Source organism: Pomacea canaliculata, linkage group LG5 (genome assembly GCF_003073045.1).
Source record: "Pomacea canaliculata isolate SZHN2017 linkage group LG5, ASM307304v1, whole genome shotgun sequence".
Classification (NCBI taxonomy): Eukaryota; Metazoa; Mollusca; class Gastropoda; order Architaenioglossa; family Ampullariidae; genus Pomacea; species Pomacea canaliculata.
This window is the reverse complement of record NC_037594.1, coordinates 11,889,599-11,906,281: the sequence shown is the minus strand read 5'-3', so window position 1 is coordinate 11,906,281 and position 16,683 is coordinate 11,889,599. Positions and strand designations below refer to the sequence as shown.

The 16,683-nt window shown below is 38.5% G+C and overlaps 2 protein-coding genes across 2 annotated transcripts in view; both read left to right on the top strand.

Annotated features, from left to right (window-relative positions):
* Positions 1 to 30: 30 nt before the first annotated feature.
* LOC112565192 (huntingtin-like) lies at positions 31 to 6,602 on the top strand. Its single transcript, XM_025240525.1, has 11 exons — positions 31 to 180; positions 556 to 666; positions 909 to 992; positions 2,462 to 2,582; positions 2,945 to 3,084; positions 3,362 to 3,500; positions 3,923 to 4,064; positions 4,818 to 5,002; positions 5,302 to 5,491; positions 5,953 to 6,131; positions 6,419 to 6,602. Exons 2-11 carry the CDS (start codon positions 584 to 586, stop codon positions 6,566 to 6,568), a joined length of 1,413 nt encoding a protein of 470 aa, XP_025096310.1. The 5' UTR covers positions 31 to 180; positions 556 to 583; the 3' UTR covers positions 6,569 to 6,602.
* Positions 6,603 to 6,619: 17 nt separating this feature from the next.
* Positions 6,620 to 16,683, top strand: part of LOC112565189 (huntingtin-like) — a 32,477-nt gene continuing 22,413 nt past the window's right edge. Inside the window, 18 exon segments of the mRNA XM_025240521.1 lie at positions 6,620 to 7,000; positions 7,438 to 7,602; positions 7,968 to 8,164; positions 8,521 to 8,622; positions 8,873 to 8,973; positions 9,380 to 9,641; positions 10,265 to 10,425; positions 10,762 to 10,904; positions 12,086 to 12,221; positions 12,565 to 12,764; positions 12,950 to 13,065; positions 13,674 to 13,859; positions 14,350 to 14,570; positions 14,756 to 14,831; positions 15,361 to 15,454; positions 15,457 to 15,577; positions 15,725 to 15,873; positions 16,471 to 16,607. Of these exon segments, the coding sequence (XP_025096306.1) occupies positions 6,652 to 7,000; positions 7,438 to 7,602; positions 7,968 to 8,164; positions 8,521 to 8,622; positions 8,873 to 8,973; positions 9,380 to 9,641; positions 10,265 to 10,425; positions 10,762 to 10,904; positions 12,086 to 12,221; positions 12,565 to 12,764; positions 12,950 to 13,065; positions 13,674 to 13,859; positions 14,350 to 14,570; positions 14,756 to 14,831; positions 15,361 to 15,454; positions 15,457 to 15,577; positions 15,725 to 15,873; positions 16,471 to 16,607 (2,916 nt within the window). The 5' untranslated portion in view covers positions 6,620 to 6,651.

Here is a 16,683-nt window from a genome sequence, read left to right as displayed (position 1 = left end):
TAGATTATCCTTAGATGGAGAATTCTCAATTGGTTCAAAAGAGCGAATGATGAGTAGCAGTAGACCTTTGGGTAGCGATCTGTAGCTGTTAGGGAACAATGTTTATTTCTGTTTTATCAGTGTCAGCTTAGCCACTTTTAAGTGAAATTTACGCAGATCTTAAGGGAGACTGTTATAGAGGTGAGAGCATACATAAATGCTAATTGGCATTACTATATCATTCAGGATGTCTGAAGAACAATATATTGAAACACACATTCATCACGAACTAATATACGTCCGTGCATTCACCATCTCTTTGGTTAATATTGTTTAATTTGTTGTTGGTCGTAATTATAAGCATTTCATAAGACTTGTTGAAAAGAGATATACTCAAACCACTCTTCTCACAGTTTCTCTTAGAAAGCATAGACAACCTTTTCACCAATTTACACAATAACATCGTTTGATCAAAATGTCTTTGAAAAAACTTCAGTTGTTTTTTAAATATGTGTGTGTGTGTGTAAAATGCAGGGCCTGTTAAATTCATGTATTTTTCAAATCTAATATTTACAGGTGGGTATAAAGGAAATTTGCTGTTGCCATGGCTACAATAGAAAGACTGGTGAAGGCGTTTGAAGGCCTTAAGGTGTTTCAGCCTGGGGGTAGTGGAAGTGATGAGACTAAGTGAGCACTTTTTTATCTGGATGATACAATGTCTTTATCAGTTGATAAAATACATATGCTGGAGAGCATCACTATTCAATTTTATAGAGCTTTTCTTTTCATCTATAACATTTTAACTTGCATTAAGCAAACTAAATTTTTATATTTTGTATGAATACTAGGTATTGTGGAATGATTTGTCTGCATGTTATAAAAAAATGTAATTACTCATTAATTATACTTAATTTATATATATTCATCAGGAAAAAAGATCAACCACCAAGTAAAAAGGACAAAATTCTTCATTGTAATGCTGTGGCTGACTGCATTTGTGCACCAAATATGAGGTAAGAATGAATTTCATAACTGGAAAATATAAATTTGTCCTGCTTTATCACTAGACCCTACCTTCAAAAGTAGTGCTGGTAGAAAATATCATGTTCAGTTCCTTATGTATGAGTCAGACTTGCATCTTAGCTTTTATCCATATTTGATTTTTACCATCCTCTATCCACAGACAAATCTTGTGGGTGGTGGTCACTCAATTGATAATTCAGCAACTACACCTTGTGGAAATCCATTAAGTGCATGCCTGTTATTTAAAATCCGTTTTTTTTCTTTTTTTTTTTTGTTTTTGGAATGATTCAATTCATTATAAAATACCATTTTAGCAAATAGTTTCCATTCTTTATATGCAAGCATTTGAACAATGTTGATGGTACATCGCACATTTAGCATCCTTGTGCAATCTAAATACTCCCAGTTTAAAGTACAAAAGACCTCAAAGGTGGTGCTGATTTCAGAAAAAATGTAATTCCTGAAGAACACTTGTGATTAATAATTTAATACTATTGAACCTGACAAGTACCTGGGAACTATCATCCACCTCAAGCTAACATTTACCATTATCCACAAGAAGGTCCAATTTCAAATGTTCATACTTAGTGTTGGAACAGAGGTCCTGAGATAATTTATCACTGCTTCATCAAGGTCCTGGTCACTTGCTTCTTTATTGTAAGGTTCGGCAACCTGAGTGTGAAAAAAGCCAGATTGAATAAGACAGCAAGTTGTAGCAAGACTGTGGGAGATAGTCTTGATTCTCTAAGGTCGACCTACTTTGAAAGATTGATAACCATAGCCAGAAGGATTCAGGGAGACCATACCCATATCCTTTCTACTAAAATCAGGCCATAGACATTATGGAATGGATAAGTGGTTTCACAAATAGTTTTGTTACGTCAGCTGTAAGAATTTTATCAAGATGTAGTGTGCATTTAAAATGTGTCTTGATGTGTGTTGGTGGGAGACAGTGTGTGAGTATAATTCACGGTTGGATAGTAGGAAGAGTGCGTAAGGGAGTGTGCGTTTTTTTGGGAATGTGCAATATACTGTGTCTATGTTGACCATTATTTGGATACTTGTACATTGCTTTATTGAAGTGAATAACTTCATTGTATGAGTCACAAATAAACACACTTTTATGGAAACACCTCATAAGCATGATATGAAAATTGTTGCATTGGCATGATTTTTGATGATGACAGGTGAGAATTCAAATTAATCCATATGTACTTTTTTCAAAAGTATGCTATTAAAGCTCACACATTTTGGAAAAATGACAACTATAGTAACCTGTCATTATCTTTGATTTGTTTGTCCTGAGTTATCTTTAAGGGTCAGCTTATTTTTTTATAATTTTTGCATTACCCTTTTGCTTTTCTCCAAAAGCAAGACCAAGTCATCCTGCTTTTTTAGGAAAAAAAACTGATAGCATAGGTAGCTGTTAATTAAGCACTTAATATCCATTTTATTTCAGAACCATAGCTGATTTTCCCAAATTTCTTGGCATTGCTGTAGAAGCATTTCTGACATTATGTGATGATCCTGAAGCAGATGTCAGAATGGTGGCTGATGAATGTTTGAACAGAACAATTAAGGTAACCGGTAGCATAACAACTGAAAATTTCAAGTATTGGAATTCTGTTCTGTCTTGCTTGTAGCTCTTTTAACATTTGCTGATCACTTTGGGTACTGAAACAACTTCATATTTCCATGCTGTTGTTTGCATTAGTAATATTTAATTATTGGTAGAGTGAAATAAAGCACTTTAACATGACAATCTTTTTCTTAAGACCGAGTTTTTTTCTTTACCTTTTTTTATTCTTCTTTGATTGTCCTCAAAGATAATGATCAAACATATTTTATCCCAGCATGTAAGCAATTATAAATATTAAGAAAATGTCAGCTGAATCATTCAGTGAATGCATACAAATATCTTCTGGAAATCTTTTTATTCTAGACATTACTTGAGACAAATCTAGGTCGCCTGCAAGTGGAGCTATATAAAGAGATTAAGAAAAATGGGTCATCAAGATCACTTCGGGCAGCTCTTTGGCGATTTGCAGACATGTGTCACCTGATAAGGCCTCAGAAGTGCAGGTGAGATTTTGGTTTTATATTGATTTCAGCTGAACTTCAAAATATTACATTTTATTGTCAGATAATAATAACCAAGTGTGTAACACCATTGCCAGCAAAGGTTAGTTAGGCCAGTGGTGCATGGAAAAGATCAGAGAATGAAATGTAGCAAAACCTTAATCAGTGCATGCCGAATGTAAAAGAAAAAATAATCTAACAAGAACAGCATATATAATTAATAATTTAATAGTTGTTGTTGTAGTACTGTAACTAATTATTTATTGGTTACACATTTCAGACCATACATTGTGAACTTGTTGCCATACATCGCTCGTATCTGTCGTCGGGAGGAAGAACCTATTCAAGAAACTTTGTCCAGTGCCATGCCAAAAATTTGTTCTGCTCTTATGGCCTTTGCCAATGAGTCAGAAGTTAAGGTTTGTGACAAATAAGGGCATGCTGGGAGGGTTGATCCGAATTTTATATATTTTTATCTGCTTAACATTGACAGTGTCTAAAAATGTTCAGTAGATGAATAGATATCTTGTCACCATAAACTTACTTGTGAGTCCAAGATTACAACTTTGTGGCTTCATATATGCTGTATCATTTGTCATTGTAATCAAGGACATTAGACTATAGATTCCACACTTAATGGAAGGAAGCTTATAGCTTATTTTGTGGAATATTTTAGCTGCTGTAGTAGTGACAATTATGTCTGAAAGCCATCCATTACCCCTTTTATTTTCAAAAAAACAGTTTTATTGACAAGGCTTATGCAGTTGTGTTAAAGCATGGAAATTAGTGTATGCATCTGGAAATTAAAAGCTAATTTGTTGAATGCCTATATTGATGCTAGGCCTTGCTAAAGTCCTTTCTGTCCAACTTGATGTCCTCATCTGCTGTGTGTCGACGCATGGCAGCTAGCAGTCTCTCCCTCATCTGCCAGTATTCACGGAGTCCAACCAGCTTCTTCACCTATCTTATCAACATGATACTAGGTGATAGTCTGTGTATATGATGTTACCTTTACTGGGATTTAAAGGGTGGTTCATAAAGTATGTAGTTTTTAAAATTGCGATAAATCAGCCAAAATAAAGCAAACTTCAAAATTCTTATTTAATTTCATTCAACAGATACTTTGAGTTCATGATGAAAAATGATTTAGACCATATGTCCACCTCCACTTTCTCTGCAGGCAGTCGTTAAAATTAACAATTTTCATAGACAACTCTATTGATTTTGGTGATTACCCATTGAATTTCCCTCTTTAGTATGGTAATCGTTTGAGGTTTGTTCACATTAACTTGCGTCTTCACATATCTCCATAAAAAGTCACAAGGTGTGAGGTTACATGACCTCAGAGTTCATTCTTGGTTGCCGCCATAAAGCGAGATCAGTCTCTGCGTAGCGCTTCACAATTGTAATGAGTTTTCACAACACAGAATGTGTTACTTGATACTGAACTACTCCTTGGCAACTAAATGGAAAAATGACAAATGGTCTTCTAATTGGAGTGAAAATAGATGACAAAATGATAGGAACAGTGCTAGCAATCTTCAAACAAAAATCCTGTGAAATTAAAAACTACATACTTTATAAAACACCCTTTATAAGCCTTCTCCAGTTGTAAAGATTTACATCTGTAGGTGATAATGTTTTGACACAAACGATGAGTTATTGTGAGGTTAACTATTTTTATCCAAGTATTACAAATGAAATAAAAAGATTTTTGGTTGTTATGTTACCTCCAGAACTAGTGCTGCCAGTGGACCAAGAACATGATGTGTACACCATTCTTGGTGTTATTCTCTGTCTTCGTCATGTGATGCCTCATTTGTCACGCTCTAACGGTAGTCATGCTCAGGGCCTGAAGGACAGCTTTGGTTACAGAGAAGCAGAGAAAGAGGAGGGTGTCAGCACAGAACAGATGATCAAGGTGAGTCTTAATCAGAGCAACAGATTTTGCAAGCCTTCATGTTTGTTCTTGTTATTCATCTTATCTTGGTGCTGTTGGTAGTGGAGTGTAAATCATTGTCACTCATTATCACAATGGCAACCTCGTCAACTGGTTTTAAAAAAATAAAAGTTTTAAATTTTGGCCTTACCCAAGTGTTCATGTGTTGTGGAGGCGAACTAAGATCTTTATTATTATGCATACAGCTGTTGCCTACTTTACATTAACCTTTTATGTTAAGTAAATATTTATACAGAGCTGCACGTTCTTATTGCTTGCAGATTCTTCAGCTTTTACTGTACCATGCACACCACCCTGATCACAATGTTGTCACAGCAGCACTGGAAGCTTTACAGCAATTGTTAAAGAACCCGCACCCCGCCCTATTGCATGTGCTTCTGACCAAAGGTGGTATAACAAGAACCCACATCTACCAGGCAGATTTTCAAGAAGCTGAGTTACGGGCAGAAAGTAAGATGCATTCCCCCTTTTAAATATATGAGCTGTATTTTTCAGTAAATACACAAGATACATAAGGTCAGCAGTTGATCCCTTATTGTAGAGCTAGTTGGAGCCCTTCTCAAGCATTAACTTACTACAGTCACTCTGTAACTACAGCTGTCAAAGCATTTCAGACATTGCCTCATCATAAGAATATAGGATGAATAAATGTTTTTTGTCAAATATCAATATTGTTTTAAATGAGATGGTTATATTTATAACATACTTTAGGAAGATGAAAATTTAAAATTCCACTAAATAGAAGGATTGTCTTCAGGGACAAAAGAATTCTTGGAATTCTCTGCTGAGAAATTTTCAATTATCTTTAATCTCATTGTGTGTAAAGATATGTCATGCATATGGACAAAGATCAAGAGAGAAAACACAGAGCATTTGTTAACAAAGGGAAAAATCTTTTTTTTTGTACCCAGGTACTACCGAACTGCCGAGTATGTCAGATGACACTTGCCTAGATGAAGACATGGATGGATCAGAAGTAGATAGTCGGAGCACAACTGAATCCAGTTCCGGAACATCTGCCTTTATTTCTGATTTTGAGTCTTCTTCACAATCTGGCGATGGCCATACAGAGCTGGCTAAGAGTCCCGATGTTTGTTAAATTTTAGTTTCCCTCTACTGCATAGCTGAGTGGGTTTTTATATGTATACATCTGGGTATATAGAAATAATTATTTAATTCCATTATAATATTACTGTCAAATTGTCTGTGGTTTTCTTGTTCATCCAGAGGTGATCCAGAATTGATAAAGGAAAAAAACTTACTTGAATTTAAAAGGGATCTCTTTACTGTCAATGGGAAGTTTTTTTTTTTCATGTATTACTAAGAATTATCATACATTTGATAAACTGATGTCCTAATAATTGTGTTCATTTGCAGTTTTCACAGCCGTCAGTAGCAGTAAAGGATCAAGATTTCCTTGATGCAAATGTGTTGGTGACGGGCGACACTGATTACTCTAACGTTGAGATTGGTGATCTAAATGAGGAACGCTCAGAAATGTCCACACTATCCATAGCAGCAGTATAGAGACTTTATTGAGCATCAAGAGTATCAGTCCTAAACACCTCCCCCATTCCCTTGGTGCCAGTCGAGGCAGCATACAGCACGATATGAACGGTAATCCTGAGTATGACCAGACAGAACTCGATGAAAGTGATACACGAGAAACTTCAAGTCCTGCTCCTCAACCTTCCAGTGCTTCGAAAATTCCTGCAAGTACACTAGACATAGGGTCGCAGCTAGATAGTGATGAAATACCTTTGGTCTATGTTCTGCGACTTTTATGCAAGAATTTCCTGCTGCAGGGTCAGAATGGTGCTCTGATTAGCGACAGGCAGGTGCGGGTCAGCCTCAAGAGTCTTGCCCTTGGCTGCATCACATCAATTTTCACACTTTGCCCCAGGCTTGTGCTTCTCAGTCTGTCTCCCAGCTGTAGCACATTGTCTTCTCACAACTCAGGTAGTTTATTAAGCATCTTGTAGATTTTATTTAAAGAAATACTTTAAAGTGTCTTCTGAGAAAATGAATATTTGTGCAGTTAATGTAGAAAATTTAGGCCAGTCCCACTTTTCTGTGATGTATTGGTTAGTTTTCAAGCTGAAGGAGTGATTCAGAGCTCACTCAGATTAACAACAGGAAGGACTGGGCACCACTTGTGTCTAAGTTATCTTATGTTTCACTGCCTCTCCAGCTGCTAGGCCATAAAATCTTGACTTTATTACACAAAGTTAGCAAGAAGTAGGTGAGCACAACACTCATTTTATTACGTAGGTCATAGGTCATTTAATTCAACTGTTTTGAAGAAGGTAGATGAATGAAATATGTTTTGGGTTAGAGCTTTAGAAGATGCCAGTCCTTGCCATGGGTCAGATATGTATTATTGTGTGTACCTGCAGGGTCTAGTCAAGCTCTTTGGGATGTTCTTCTTTATGCCAGCCATCCTGATCACCAGCTGAAAGGGCTCACAGCCCTTGCTATTGGCTCAATCATACAGGCTGTTTTGCTGGAGGGACGTGGAGACTTCTCCTATTGGCTGCGACTGCAAGGAGCAAGTGTGAATGGTAAGACTTAGCCAGAAATGGACACCCTTTTTCAGAGATGAGCCTTTGGTTGGAAAGATCTTGGGTTTCTTTTCTTCTTTCCACAAGCAATGGTCCCTGCCTTGCATCATCATTAGCACTATTACTATCACTAGGCAGTGGCATACTGCGTTGGACCAGATTACTGCCTTTCAGTGTGAGCCAGACTTTTAGTGCAGACATTGCTGTAACTACCCTAAGCACTCCTTCAAAATACCAAAACAAAAAAAAAACATGTAACCTTCTCTTATTTTAGGGAGGGGTTTAACTTGAAAGTTTTATTTCACTTTTCTACCATAGTCATGCTCCTAGAATTTGTTCCAAAAGATAGAAACATTTCTTTTCAGATGTCATTTCTGTGGATGGTTTGCTCAAGACACTGGTAGGCATTTTAGATGATGACTCGGCTGTAGCCACACGATACTCTCTTAGCGCCCTACAGTTGTGCCTGCCTCAGCTGTTGGACAGTTGTCATGGTCGCCTGGGCTTGCAGCTACTCCTTGAACTGTTGAAGGTCAAGGCTAATCCATATTGGTTAGTCAAGGTAGGCACCTTATGATCTTCAGTCCTCAGTAGCATTTTTGATGCCAGATTCTCATAACATCTTTGGCTGTGACACTCCCAAGACATTTTGTCGTAAAATTTTTCTGCACGTAAACCCCTAAATACTAATATATCTTAATCCTGTTTTATTCAGCTAGTCTGTTAAATCATCAGATTATTGACCTGCCTTAGATCGCACTTCAATTTTTGTTGTTGTTTTTTTTGTTGTTGATATTACTGATTTATATATGTTACTTATTTTGTTTTTTAGCTTCCTGTTTTTATTAGATACAGCAAATGAAAAAAGTAATGCATAGCAGACACTATATGTGAAAGTAAACAAAACTTTGCGAACAGGTTGAATTGCTAGAAATCCTTGGGTCTCTCAACTTTAAGAAGATTCACTACTTGGAGTCAATCAGCCAAGATATACAGCAAGGGGAGCACCACTTTCAGGGAGTGAGTTTTACTTGTTTTTATTAACAAATGTGTTCTTAGGATGGAATTTTAATATGCAAGTGAATGTGTGCAAGCATGCACATGTGCATGTTTATATTCACATATTTGTATGCAACATTTGGTGGCTCATCATGCACGTGCATTGTTGATTATGAACAGCATACAAAAACATGCTTATTGACTGATCAGCTTACACAAACATGCATTGTTATGATCAGCATACACAAAAGTACATTGTTAATCATGATAGAGGACACAGCTGCAGCAGCACTACCTGGAGAAAGTAATAATTCCTCTCCTTGGTGATGAAGATGGACGAGTACGGCATGCTGCTTCATCTTCACTCATCAAGTAAGATTTGTTTTTGCTGGATGCATAGATTAATGTGGTACACTACCCCTCAGATAACAATAAATAAAGCTATCCAAGCAGATGTCTTTATTAATATTCATAATGGCTGCCTTAAAGAGTTATGGCTGGCATGGTCTACCAGGTCAGCCACTTTGCTGTGATATAGTCTTAGGTTGTTAATTCACATTTGCCCCTCCCCTTTGATACTTTGCTAAACCTGGTAAAGTATAGCATTATTCACACGGCAGTGATGCCCACATATGCATGTGCGTACACACACACACACTCTTAAGTGCACCCCATCATATCTTTGAAGTCGTCAACAGAAAGAAGTTAACTTTAAGCAATTGAAGATCCTTTTATGAGGTATAAGCAGTGTTTACAATGTTCTCTTTCTTATGCACAGGCTAGTTCCTCATCTCTTTTTCCCAGTGGACTGCCCACAGCATGACCCCATCATCTCAGTGGCCAAGGATGAATCAGATGCCTTGTTGTTTCCCATTCTTCATGAGCTGGCAATGGAACCACCTCCACTAGTGCAAGGCTTGGTACGGCCATATCACTTTGACATCTTGCAGGAAGTCAACCCCAACATTGAAAGTTCACTTTCCCGCATCGTGCAGATGCTGATGCATCAGCTGCTGGTGTCGCAGTCAAAGTATATGACAGTAAGTACTATATTTGCAAGCTCAGGCAGACGTGCAGAATACAGAAACGCTCCAAGCTCTGTCCGACTAAGTAATGCAGTCTTCATATCTGCATAATTCTGACAGCTGTTGCGTTAACGGGGAGTGACTAAAACAAATCATGATAACACTTGCAGGGCCCAGCATGTTTATGTAGTTTGAAGGCTTGGGTGGTTGATGGTACAGTGATGCAATAGCTAAAGTGCCTGTCCTCACAACAGATGTGGGTCTCATGGACTCATATATGTCTGGATGTGACACCTGTTTACAGGGCTGACCATTGGTGGTTGTCTCTGGTCACTTGGTTTTCCTTCACCCTCTCTGTGAGTGAGAGAGTTATAATTTGAATGGTGGTAAATGAATTTTTATGATGGATTTGATGCCACATTTTATGTGCTTCTGCAGTATCCTTGAGTCCTCCTTTCTTTGTGTTTTATAAATAACACATTATTATTATGATTAAGGTTTAAGAACAGTTGATTTACAAAAAAATGGATTTCATTTCCTACTTTTTCAAAGAACCTTGCATCTTCATTGGTATGGTAGTAGGCAGATTAGTCATATTGTTAAAATCTGTGTGGTGTTTATGTCTGATTATCTGACAGAGTGGGTGTTGCCATGCCTTGTGCCGACTGTCAGAAGAGTTTCTTGTGACTTCGTATGCTTCTTCTTGGGGGTGTGGTCCTGCCAAGCAGATGCTGGCAAGAGATACAGTTGGACGAGTCAACATGAAGCGTCCTCCAAGTAGATCTTTAAGTTCTTCAAGGTGAGAAATTATAAGTTGAGCAAAGTTTCAGACCCTAATATGTTCATGGCTTTTCAAGCTGTTTCGTGCAATGAAAACTACATGTCATAAAAATTTGAAGAAATAGTTCTTCTCACGCTTTTCATGAAGAATAGTCCTTGCTTATGATGTCTGCATTAATGCTTTTGCTCTGATGACCTCATCTTGCTTAGGAATAAATACAGGCTAATATTCCCCTCATTGATACTGGTATTCTCATGACCTCATCTTGGTAAGGAATAAATACAGACAGTATTCCCCTCATTTAGCTCTTTCACTCAGCTACATCCTTTTTTTTTTTTCTTCTTTTTTTGACAGTTCATTGAGCCTTGAGGAGTTGACAGCTGGGGTAGGAGGAGGTCCTTTGCCTGTCATCCTCTCCATCATGCTGTCTACTCAGGCTACTCTTGACCTGACCACTCATCATGATATGCTTCAGTTTGCAGGAAACCTCATTGCAGGTCAGAGGCCTTAGGGCACATATTGTATTTGATTAAATAGCGTCACCTCCACCTAAAATCCCAGTGATATTGTTGTCTTTTTCCTAAAACATTCAGCTTTAGCCATTGGAGAGACTCAAAGATTTCTGGCATTTTTTAGTGTTAGCAGCATTTTAGTGCAAGGTAGTATTGATTGTTTCCTCATTAACTTTATCAAACAACCTGACTATTGGAAGCTTAGGGGCTACTGCTGCTCTTTGGTCAAACAAATTACTGTGGGTTTGATGGCTCTGGCCACTAGGTGTTACCTAGGCGCATCTACCTTCAGCTGCTAAATAAGACACTATAAACAGAGCTTAACAGTCTTTTTGTTTGGCTTATCAGTTATGCTACACAAGCATTCTTAGCTGTCATCATTTTTATAGCCTGCCACCTCCAACTTAAATAAAGCTATTCAACTGCTTAGAGTCTTTACAAGTGCTTGCAGCCAGCACCATCTCTCACTGGAAGATATTACTCGCTCACGGCTGACTGACTTCTGCTTTTGGCCTTTCCACAAGAAGCATCTGGTTCTCGTTATGATTAAGGGATAGTAGGATAGCAGACCACACTGTTATCAACCTTCAGGCACCTCCAGCTGTGGGATGTGGGGTCATATGAGGATCCCTTGAACCTCTGGGCCAACCTCTTCAGGACTTGCCTTTGTCTCATTACCTTACCTGCTCGTGGCCTGGGTGAAAAAAGGCCTTTTTCCTGCTGGACTTTGCCATGCCAGGAAGGATGTTAGACATTTTTGCCTTTTTGGTGAATTCCGGCAACCTGCATTTTCAGTGTGACAGATTTGTGCATCTGCTAATTGACCCACCTTTTCAGGCTATGAATCAATTGCCTCATGCAAGTCCTCAGCCAATAGTGGTTCAGTCCTACCTTCTTCCAGACACAAGTACCTTTGTATCTGCAAAATAGGGTGAGGGATTTGAGTATATACCTGTGTATATCACATTCTCTTCGGGAGGGCAGGTTTCCTGCTGGGCAGTAATTTGTTCAGTTGTAGCCCCTAAATTACTAACAATCAGGTCTTCATTAAAGAAGAATCAAAGATAATTTACAAGGAAAATAAAATTTTTTCATGGGAATCATGTCCATATAAGGTCATGACCTTGCATTTGATTCTCTAACAAACGCCTTTTTGCATTCTACAGGCTCGGCTTACAAGACTCTGCGATCATCAGAAGAAACTGCAAACATGACTGGTGCAGGAGAAGAGGGCAGCTGGGCAGCAGTGGCAGATCGCATGTTGGTGCCTCTCATTGAGCAGCTTCTTACCCATGTCTCCAGGTGCAGTGCATTATCATTTTCAACTAAGATCTCACCACTTAAGGGGTGTTCACCAGCAGAGTACAGCCTCTAAAGGCCCAAGGTCTTCTGCGAAGGAATACCTATATCTTGTATTCTTGGCGTTTGAAGTTTGAACTGATCAAGAGATATATAAGTTACAGTTTTTATCATTTGTGATTATTATTAACTTGGTTATGAAGTTGACCACAATTCATGTACACCAATCAGAGATTGCCTTAAGGAGTAGCAACAATAGTGAGTTGTAATTGTAAATTTTCATAAGGCAGCATTAATCAACTAATTAAATCTGTAAGCAAACTTCTATTTTTTTCTTGTCTTATAGAATACTTAATGCCTGCACACATGTCATTGATGAGACCATCCCAGGACCCCCTCAGGTCAAACCTACCCTCCCTTCTCTTCCAAATGCACCGTCACTCAGTCCAGTGAAAAGGAAAGTGAAAGGCGAGAAGGAAGGCACAATGTCAACAACACCAAGCCAGTCTGCTGATAGCAAGACTCCACAAAAGACACCGGTCAAAGGTGAGGATGGTCCCATTCCCATTAAGTAGGATGAGCACTGTGGCTTGTGCATCAAAGATCCATGTAAAAGTTGTCGCCTGTCACCAAACGTGCATTTATTATTGATGTATGTTAAATTTAGATTTTATATTTTTGTGGCATTTAATTTATTAGTTTGTTTGTTTATAGTTTCTTTCATTTTTCAGATGCCAGAGAGCTAGACAAGGAGAAACACAAGAAGGATGGCATAGGGGCCTTTTACTCTCTCCCTCAATACCTCAAACTGTATGAAGTTCTAAAGGGGGCTTATTCCAACTACAAGGTGATCTCTAGTTCTATTCTTTGTTATGGTTTGTTGTTATTTATTTAATTTAATTCCAGCTTTTTCTGTCTGGTTTTTGTTTCTAACACTTGTTCTGCCTCCACATTGAACTATTTTGTTCTTTCAAAAAATGTTTTAACTCATCTTTGTTCATCTAGAGCAGGGGTGGGCAATTAATTTTCCCAAGGGGCCGCATGAGAAATTGGGATGGTTTTAGAGGGCCGGACTAATATAGTTAACTCAGTTGTACCCAATACTGTATATGTATATATACTGGCGGGCAGGCCACGGTCAGAGACAGGAGGCGGCCGGATCCGGCCAGCGGGCGGGCCGGTCAGAGACAGGAGGCGGGCCGGATCCGGCCCGCGGGCCGGCCTTTGCCCAGGTCTGATCTAGAGGATGAATAGTTGCATACATAATACTGCAGTGCTACATTAAAAGCTTTCATTATAAATTTTATTGAATATTTGCTGTTTTGGTGACATTTAAATTACATCTACAGTTGTATCCAGATATTTATAATTATCTTGCTTTCTTGGAACTCGTGAGCCTGCCAATTGGAAAAAAAAAGTTATCCGATTAATCACATAAATATTCTGTCCTTGAAGACATCACTGGATTTAAACAGCTCGGACAAGTTCTGTTCCTTTGTACGAACAGCACTGGGCGTGATGGCTCAGTTGCTGGAAATTGCAACCCTTTATGATGTGGGCAAACATGCAGAAGAGGTCTTGGGGTATTTCAGAAGCACAGTTACCTTGGAGCCCACAACCACTGTACTGTGTGTTCAGCAGGTGTGTGGAAAATACTGGTTTGGGACCACCAATTCATGCAGCATGCTTCAGGGTTTTCAGTATAAATTTAGTAGTTTGTATTGATGTTTATATTTTAAAAACCCCAGCTGTCTTAGTAAGACACCATAACAGAAATTATTCTGAATTAACCTCAAGTACTGGTCTCTCCCAGGAACACTTCTCCCACAAAACCAAGGAAACTTAGCTATTACTACATAATAGCAAAGAGAATAATATACTGGTGATCTATCAAAGTATTACAGATCATTATCAATTATACCTGCAAAATGACAAATGGCAATTTTTAACCAGCAGTTGGCATAAGTCATTTTATGTCACCAAAAACATGACAGCCATGAATAGGCATGTGCATGTGAGCCCACATGGCTGCAATTATTGTTTTAACTTTTGCATTTGATTTACATATGCTTGATCCCGAATCTAGAGTAGCTTTTGTATTTTTAAGCATTGGATTTGGTGACAATTGCAGTTACTCAAAGCCTTGTTTGGTACCAATCTGGCCAGCCAGTGGGACTGTGAGCAGCAAAATGCTGCAGCTGCTAGACCTGGAAAGGCAGCACGTCCATCAGCCAGTGGAAAACCAGGACTTTATCACAGCTGTTTGGGTCAGCCATATGCCCACCTGACGCACTCTTTATTGACTGCCTCCTATAGAGCTGCCACTCAGGTAGACACAGATGATTCTAACAGGTGGGATATTAAAGACTTTATTGATATGTACTATGTGGTATGATGGACCTTGAGAAAAAGAGTGACTTAGTCTGTGTCACTGAACAATTGTGCATCTCGGTCTAATATTAGTAACATGGCTGAAGGTGTAGACTGAAACTCCTTTTTTGTTTTCATTCTGTGACTTTTTGTATGTGTGTGTGCAGTTTTCTTCTGTGGTTGAAGAAACGTGTGGAGAGGAAAGTGCCTGCAATATTGAAACCTGCAAGCAAAGTTGACAAGGTAAATGAGTATTTCCTGACATACCTGTTTCCAGTGTCAGAGAGGAAAGTCATCTGTTTTTCATGAAAGTGCATGAATTAGTTTATCAAAATAATCTTATGAGGCTTTATTTTCCTTTAAGTTTCAGCCTTTAATAAGGCCACCGGGTCAATAACAGTGTTCTGTCCATTCTTTGAAATGCAGTTACCAACATCAGTAGTTGAAAGAAGGTTGAAATCCTGCTAAAGAAGACTGGACTTCAAAAAAATTTCCTACTTTATTACTTCTGCTATGCCATTTTTAGTAATGTGGAGAAAATATTCTTGCCTTTTTGGGGGGTTTTAAGAAACAGCTAGTGCTAGTTACAAGATGGAATGTTTTAAAGGACAAAAGGATTGTGAGATATTCTCCATAATGATAGTTTTTGTCTTAGTAGTAGTTATACAACAATAAGATTGTTCTTTGAACTGTACAAAAGGACATGGCATTAGTAGGTTACCTTGATTTAAAACTGTGAAACAGCAACTTTTTTGTTGTCCTATTTGCACAGGCAGTGATCGGATCCTACATTCGTCTCTTTGAGCCTCTTGTGATCAAGGCTTTGAAACAGTATACTGTGACATCCTGTCTGCAGCTGCAGCGGCAGGTCTTGACCTTCTGACCCAACTAATTCAGCTGCGGGTCAACTATTGCCTCCTTGATTCAGACATGATTTTCATATCCTTTGTCCTCAAGCAGTTTGAATTCATCGAGGAAGGTCAGATCAGGTGAAGACTTATTCATGTAAATTATGATCATAATTAATGTGGTTGGTCTGTGATTGTGTGGAGGAGCGTATCAGAAAAATATGTGAGTATTTAGTGCTAAAGAACTAAGTCATCTCATTAAGTGTTTTCTCTGCCATGGATTCCCAGGAACTCCGAGGTGTTGGTGCCACATGTATTTCAGTTCCTAGTAATGCTTTGCTATGAGAAGCACCACAGCAAGCCTATCATAGACATGCCGCGCATCATACACCGCTGTGATGGCATCATGGCATCTGGTCTCCAGCCTGACACTCACGGTAATATATGTTGTTTTGCCTGATACGGTAATGTATACTGTTTTCCTGATACCGTAGTATACGTTGTTTTGCCTGATACTCATGGTAACATATTTTGTTTTACCTGTTATAATATATATATATATTGTTTTGCCTGATATGGTAATATGTTTTGCCTAATGGTTTCCCCACTGCCATGTGGTGCTTGGGTACAGCAATGTAGGCCTGTCTATTGTTTCTGCATGTGAAATTGTGTGGGAGAGAGAGAGCAATGTAGGCCTGCATGTGTGTGTGAGTGAGAGATAGGTTCCTTGATTTTTGAACATTAAAAACTATTGTTTTTGTCACTGGCACAGGGCTTGTTTTGCACACGCATGTGTGTGAGAGAGAGATTTAGGGGGGTGGGGAGCTGAGCACGAGAGAAAGTCCTTGGTTTTTTAAAACCCTAGAAGTGGCTGTTGACAAAATGCTAGCTAAACCTCTCTAACATTTGGTTATTTTCAATTTTTTTGTTTCACACTTTATTAGATGCTGTAATTGTGTTTATTTTTTATAGATTTTTAGAGCGATCTTATTCCTTATTTGTACATGTTTCTTGGTTCTACTCTTTTTGTTTAGCTATTCCAGCACTTCAGCCCATAGTGTATGATCTGTTCTTGCTTCGAGGAACTACTAGGTCAGAGGTCAGCAAAGACCTGGAGACACAGCGAGAAGTTGTGGTGTCTATGTTACTGCGCCTCATTAATTACCACCAGGTGAGATTGTTATAGGAGTTCTGTGTGTGTGCATGGGTGTAGATGTGTGCATGTGTATGCATATTTATATATGCAA